The 7,902-nt window shown below is 37.0% G+C and overlaps 1 protein-coding gene across 1 annotated transcript; it reads right to left on the bottom strand.

Moving 5' to 3' along the window:
* On the bottom strand, window positions 5,588–6,004 carry LOC109235927 (cylicin-1-like). The gene has a single exon (XM_019402171.1). It carries the CDS (start codon window positions 6,002–6,004, stop codon window positions 5,588–5,590), a length of 417 nt encoding a protein of 138 aa, XP_019257716.1.

Genomic DNA, 7,902 nt, shown 5'->3' on the forward strand with positions numbered 1-7,902 from the left:
TTCACAGAAGCTATTCCATGGCATTCTGAGTTTGCATTTGGGATAGGCTTTATTGATTGCAGTTTCGACACTCCAAGAGATTTGATGGTGCAATTTGTAAATGTTGAAATATTTTTGATCTCCATACCTGCACGCACAAAATTCTCTCCACAAGAACCAGCAATGATAATAGGAGTAATATTTAGCACAACTCTATGTACATCATTGGTGGCATTATAGGTCCACTAGGTGTTAAGCATGTATCTAACGGGGTGGGGGTGATACAAGATACCAAGAGCTTTTCCAAATAGTTTCCAAATATAACTAGCAGCTTGTCCCTCTATAAATACATGAGTCATGCTATTAGTAGAGGGGTTTAGGCAACATTTACATTTAGAAATAATTTATTTGCCAAACTTAGTAATCACTTCATCAAATGGGAGTTTACCATTCCATAATCTCCAAACCAAGAAGGACATTTTAAAAGAGATATTAGAATTTCATACCTTGTTGATGTATTGTACTTTTGGTCTAGACTTCCTTACCAGGTTCCACGCGCTCTTGTTAGTGTATTTGCCATTTTCAGAGAGATCCCAGAAAACTTGATCCTCCTTGTCTTGATTGCTAATGACTATGGATTGAATGTGCTGGACCAATTGATCTGGTAAAATGTTCTTGAGCTTCAATATATTTCGATGGCCATTAGTTATGAACTCTCCAACCAAGGTCTTGGCACTCTTTGGAGTGTTAGGACCCAATATGCCAATGGACCCTTTAGAGACCAGTTATCCCACCAGAAACTACTAGACCCGGAGTTTACCTGCCAAACCATATGCTTCTTTGTAATATCCCTCATTTTGAGAACATGGTTCCAAGCATGAGAGTTACCTGGAGCCAATTTCTTTGAGACCAAATGGGACCTCACACAGTATTTATTTCTGATAAAGTTAGCCCAAAGAGATGATGTGGACCTGATCCTCCACCACCTTTTCATGGCTAACATGTTGCTAATATCCTCCATTCTCCTGATTCCAATGACCCCTTCCTCAGTAGGAAGAGCAATATGGTTCCAGGAACTCCAATGGTATTTTATATGATCAACAGAGTTACACCAGAAAAAATTGGTAAAGTGCTTTTCAATTAATCTAAACACACCTTCAAGGGGAGACATTGCAGATAAAGTATAAATAGGGATAAATTGAAGCACAGTTTTTATCGGAATAGCTTTACCACCATGAGAAAGAAATTTACATTGCCAGCCATTAAGTCTTTTAACAACCTTACTAATCATGTTATAAAAATACTCAATTTTTTTCCTTCCCACATAAAGGGGACAACCTAGATATGTAAACGGAAAAGCCTTGTCCATATAACCTTAATAATTTCTAATCCTGTTGATTCTGGTTGCAGCAGTATTAGGAGCAGTTAAGAAGTAGCTTTTATCCCTATTAACAAGTTGACCTGAGCTTCTTTCATAGTTATATATAGTGTTCATGACCAATTTAACAGAGGTAGAACCACCACTACAGAAAATAACAATATCATCTGCATAGGCTAGGTGGTTAATCTTTGGAACATTAGAAGACATAGAGAAAGGGATGAAATTCGGATTCCTATAAAGATAGTTAAGAGATCTTGAAAGGACCTCAACAACTATTATGACAAGAGTTGGAGACAATGGATCTCATTGTTAAGCCCTTGGGAGGATGAGAAGAAGCCATGTCTAGTACCATTCACAATGATAGAGTACCACACATTAGAGATTATATTGTGGATCACTAAAATCCAACTATCCGAGAATCCAAATTTTCTTAAAACATCATAAATAAAATCCCAGGACATTCTATCATATGCTTTAGCCATATCAAGTTTAATTACCACATTACCACCTTTGTTAATATGAGCAATATTGTGAATAATTTCCTGAGCTAGCAGGACATTCTCAGAAATCAATCTATCTTTTACAAATCCACTATGATTCAAAGAAACTAATTTGTACAAAGAGTATTAACTCTAATAGAAATAATTTTAGAAATAATCTTGTTAGTAAAATTTAAAAAACTAATAGGTCTAAACTCAGCAAAAGTAGCAGGATTATCAACTTTAGGAATTAAGACCAAACAAGTATGAGAATAGAATTTAGTCAAACCTTTTTCCTTAAAGAATTCTATCCCAAAGGCAATTATCTCCTTTTGGATGATGTCTCAGCAACTCTGAAAAAAGGTACCATTGAAGCCATCTGGGCCTGCAGTGATATGAGGGCTTAGGCTAAAAACAGCTTCTTTGATTTCTTTATCATCTAGAATCTTGCTCAACATATCATTGTCATCCCTCAAGATACAAGAAGGAATGCAATCCAGAATTGAAGTGTTGATAGTAGGTGGAGTAAGGTTGACGAGAGATTGAAAATGTTTAACAACTTTCCTAGCTATCTTCTCATCCCTTGATCCAATTATCTTTTCTGTATTTAACACGGTTAATATGTTGCCTTCTTCTTCTTTCCCTAAGGATGGAATGAAAGTATCTAGTATTGTTATCCCCCTCTTCAACCCATTTTGCTTGAGATTTCTGTCTGAGCAGAGAGTCTTGAAGACTAAGCTATCTGTAATATTGAGCATAAGCCTTGTTGACATCCTCTCTACTCTTTTTAGTGTTATTCTCAATGTCAATATCTTCTAACTCTTGGAGAAAAGCCCATCTTATGACAGCTTCATTAATATCCCCTATATCTTTCCTGGACCATTAACTCAATCTCTTACTAAGTACCTTTAGCTTGGATTGTAAGATTCACATTGGATTACCTGCTACATCAATATTCCAAACTTCCTTGACAATGTCAAAGAAGCCATCTTGGTTCACCCAGCAATTCAGAAATCTAAAGTATGTAATGTGATGTTGGTTGCCATTTATGTTCTTCATTAGAAGAGGCCTATGATCAGATCCAGTCCTAGCTAGGTGCCTAGTAGAGCACCTTTGAAAGAGTTGATCCCACAAGTCATTAACAAACACTCTGTCCAACCTTTTCCAAATTCTCTTCCCGGACCTTCTGTTGTTACACCAGGTATAGTTTGAGCCACTATACCCAATATCAGTAACCCTACAATTGTCCATACATGTTTGAAACTCCAAACTTCTATGCATTCTGTGTGGCTTACCCCCTAGTTTCTCATTAGGATCCAATATGACATTAAAATCCCCCCATACACCAAGGGACATCCACCACCAGATTGTCCTGTTGAAGAGCATACCAAAGATCTTTTCTGTCGTATCATTTGCATTTAGCATATATTGCAGTAATGCAAACGTATTGCTTTCCAATAGCTTTGTACATTTTGATAGTAACATGTTGGTCACTGAGTGAATAATCTTAGTAGGATTGTAAGCATTCGAAAAGCACCAAATTTGTTCATTGTTGTTGAAGCAGCAATGTTGAAATCCAAGGAATTTTCTTTAGCCATCTACTTTCTCCTTAGTACTAAAGAGTTCGAAGATAGCCACAAATTGAGTGTTGTTAAAATTGATCAATTTCTTTAGCCTGTGAATGGATTTTTGGATCTAACCCCCCAAATATTCCAAAATAGGGCACTAATCATTGGAACAATTAGTGGTGATATTCTCCTTTTGGCTCCTTATCATAGAAGGTTGAGTCTTGTTTCTGTTTCTTTTATCACTTTTCCTGGTTTCACTTCTTCCTATTCTTGTCGTTTGTTGCTATTCGTCATTGTGATTTTGAGTATCCAGGTCCTCTTTTCTCATTTCCTTTTGACTATAAGACTAATAAGCCATCTGAAGACTATCAGTATTTTTATCCTCCAGGTTAGATTTGCTGCCATCTTCCTTGTTCCCATATAGGTCCACAACCAATTGTAGGCCAGGATGGTTCCTTATTTCAGTAGGAACAGTTGACGAATTGGAGTCACAGCAGTGTTGTTCAAGATTTTCTTTTTCTTCGATTTTGTCTTCCTGACTATTATTTGCCTGTGTTTGTTATGTATTTGTTGCTCCTCTTCTGTATCAAGCTCATTTCCCTTGGTTTTGCTTTCATTATTGTTGAGCTCTATGCCTTGATCTTGTTGAAGAATATTATCATCATCGGAAAAGGGCCAAAACTGCCCCTAGACAATTCGCTTAAGTTTAAAAATACCCTCCGTCTACCTATTTTGTAAAAGTTGCCCTCACCGTTAAAAATCTGGCCCATTCATTGCCCTAACATCAACTTTTCGGCCCACTCATACCCTAAAAACTAACAGCCCTATTTTGATTAAGAAAAAAATTTATTATTTATTATGTGTTAATTTCCTATTGGCTTAAATTAAAACCTCACCCCATATCCACTTATTAGCCAACTCCATCTTAGATTTTCACCCTTCAACACCCACGGATCTCCCTCTCTATCTCAGATTTTTCGGCCTTAATTTAATTTTTAAATTAACATTTTTTAGTAAATCAATTTTCTGAGTGAAAACAGGTACTCTTTGAATTTAATGCTTCATTGTAAGATTTTATGGTTTAATAAGTTATTTTTCTGCCAATAGTAATGATCATTGAGCATTTGCAATATTTTTTGTTGTATATTTCCTGACAACTCTGCATCCAATTTTGATTATACTAATGATTTATTTGGTCTCTGCTCGGACCTCGACCTTTTTCTTCTTCATTGGCTCACCATAGTCTAAACATCCGACCATGTCCATAAATTAAGCTATTGTACGAGGATGATCTTCAGGTTATATCAACACCGCCAATTTTAAAAAAGAGACTGTTAAATCAAGAGAAATATTTGAGATCATATGCCTGAGAATATGAGAGAATACGACTTATTGGTGAATGTAACTGTAATAAATACTTGATTGAGCTTATTGTATGAAGCAGTAAAGTGTAGTAAGAAAAATTGATGATGGATGATATTTTTGTGATGGAAAAAAATAGGAATATTGATGTGTACATTTAATATACAAAGAAATAGGAAGAGGAAGGTGATTAACTATACGAGAGAGTTTTGTTTGCTTAGGGAAAAAATGGGTGTATGAGAGTTCTAGTTAGTGGAATAATTTTTAAAAGAAAGAGGAGAAAGAAACGGAGGAAAAGGGTCTTAGAATGTGGGTGAGTTTATTTTAATTTAGGTGAGTCTTAAGTTAGATCAATGGGACGATGGCACATGAAAATTAATTAAGTTCTTTTTGGCCTAACAGGGTCTTTGAAAGTTGTATGACGTAAAGTATTGGTGACAAAAAATTTTGGTTGTCTGAAAATAAAACTTTAATGATGTTTGTAGTGATTATTCAAATAGAGTGCAAGGTCAAAAAAAGGATGAGAAGAACAAGAAAAATATGAACGCACACACGCTAGAGGGGGGAGTGTGGAGGGGGTGGGGGAGAGATTTTTTGAGATGGTGGGGGGGGAGGGGGGAGGGGATATTATTGTATCAACTCCAATAGTCTAGGGGCAGTTTTGACCTTTTTTTCGTTATGACACGTGGAAATTAATTAAATTTTTTATCTAACATGGCCGTTAGTCGTAAGGGCATTCTTGAGCAGAAAAGATAACGGTGAGGGCAATTTTTTCAAAGTTGGTGGACGGAGGGCATTATTGTACCAACTCCAATAGTCTAGGGGCAGTTTTGACCCTTTTCCGTATCATCATTAACAAGGCTTAGTAAGCTCTCTTTTATGGCCTGCTTCGAGAATTCATTCTGCTTTGCTATAGAGACAGCCATTTCTTTCCTTTTGTTGCTGCTCTGAGCAGGTTTGAATAGCACCTTACTTTTCTTTTTTGGCATCCTTTTGGTGTTCTTTTTCTTGTTCTTCTTCCTGCTATCCTTCATGGCCCTGGAATTATCATTCTCTTTTTGCTGATTCTGATCATTCTCCAATTTTGGAGATTTTCGGTCCTCCCTCTTGTCATTGATCGCTTGTTTGCTTGTTTCAATTCCTGCGTCCAATTGAGTTTCCCTATCCTGTTCCGTTCCCTCACCTTCTTCCTTTTGTTCAACTTTCTTCTTTTCAAGGACCCTATAGTTGACCATGTAGTGTCCTATTTTTCTGCAATGTTTATAGTATTTAGGGACCCCTTCATACTCCAATTTAGTGTGTATCCTTTGAGAGGAGATTCCTTATATTCTTGACCCACAAAAACACTCTGTGGCAGAGGTTTAAGCAAATCAACCTCAACTCAGATTTTGGCCATACTTGGTCTTGTTCTCCCCATCGTACAAGCATCGAGGGCTATGGAGTACCAACTGAGCTCAGATGCTTTATATAGTGCCAATCGTGCATATGGAAGGGTACTCCTAGTAGAAGAACCCATGCAGGGGCAACCGATACATCCTCATCCGGTTTAAAGTCCGAAGACCATTTCTGCAACCACATCTGCATCCCATCGATTTCAGTGACCCGTCAGAACCATACAGTTTTCCAATCTTCCTCCTTAAATAGATCAATAAAAACATTATAGTTGTCAAAACCCCAATTCTTACTGACCCTTTCAGAGAGATAATTTCTTTGAATCTAGACCTAATTTGATCAATTAGGGGGCGTGGTCTAAGAAACCTACCCACATTAGTGTACTTACACGATTCAACCATGATACCGTAGTAATCTGAAGCTTTGAATATAACAGCAGGCATACCATTGTGTGTTGTTTGTCTTGCTATCACTTTCTCTTTCTCTTGGTGGATGGAGTTCGGAGAAGAGCTTGATGGAGATGAAATCATAGTAGCGTATGAGTGTTTCCCTAAGAGATTCTCATTCATGTGAGCAATCTCCCCCTTAGTTTGATTTTGGTCGCCCAGATGCGCCGGTTGGAGTCCTCCCGGCGGCTCCATCTCATGGAGCATGGTCAGAACGCGCTTTGAATAGAGCCGTTAGAGAGAGACGTTCTAGAGAGAAATTTTTTAGAGAGAGAAGTTGTATCACTTACACACTAATGAGAAAGGGATTTGATAAGGAAAATATTATTTAATTTTTTAATTTTTTTAGTAAGAAACGTATTAAAACTTTTGTCACGATCCGGAATCCCAATCTCGGGGTCATGATGGCGCCTAACATCCACTTGCTATGCAAGCTGACATGAAATTATCAATTAACCAATTTTAACAGTTAAAACACAATAATGATATTCAACGAGAAATAAAATCCAAGTAACACAGTACTAATATAAATCATGTGATAATACCTACTCCCAGAAATTTGGAGTCACGAGTACACGAGCAAGTAGAAGTCTACAAATGAGGTATGAAATAAATACAACTGCTTCGAAAGAAATAAATAGTAAAAGCGGGAAATGGAAGGGGACTTCAAGGTCTGCAGACGCCAACAGATCTACCTCGAGTCTCCATATGAAATAATCCGAGCTGACGTACCTCACTCACTGCTTGGACCAATACCAGAATCTTCACAAGAAGTGTAGAAGTATAGTAAGAGTACAATCGACCCAATGTACTCTGCAAGTGTCGAACCTAACCTCGACGAGGTAGTGACGGGGCTATAACAAGACACCTACGTAAATAAACATGTACAAGTGTATATAAAGCAGCAATAATAACAAAGAATGATAATATACTAACTGGGAGGGGACATGCGAAAAGGGGCAGATATAATAAATACGGCAAGTATGAAATCACGAAATAACCAAGTAAATCACCAAGAATTGGAAATCAGTCAAATCAATGATATGAAAATGACACGGCAACACACTTCGTGCTTTTACTCTCTTCCTCATCATGTAATAATGATAATACAAATAAAATGGCATGGCATCACCCTTCGTGCTTTTACTCTCTTTTTCACCATGTAATAATAATAATAGGGATTCGAATAATAAACAATATGGAGAATAATTAACTTCAAATATGGTGCCATGATATCAAACTTCAACTTCCAAATATGTTCAACAAATTTGAAATAAGCAATAATACGAAATGAA

Source organism: Nicotiana attenuata, chromosome 12 (genome assembly GCF_001879085.1).
Source record: "Nicotiana attenuata strain UT chromosome 12, NIATTr2, whole genome shotgun sequence".
NCBI classification, from domain to species: Eukaryota; Viridiplantae; Streptophyta; class Magnoliopsida; order Solanales; family Solanaceae; genus Nicotiana; species Nicotiana attenuata.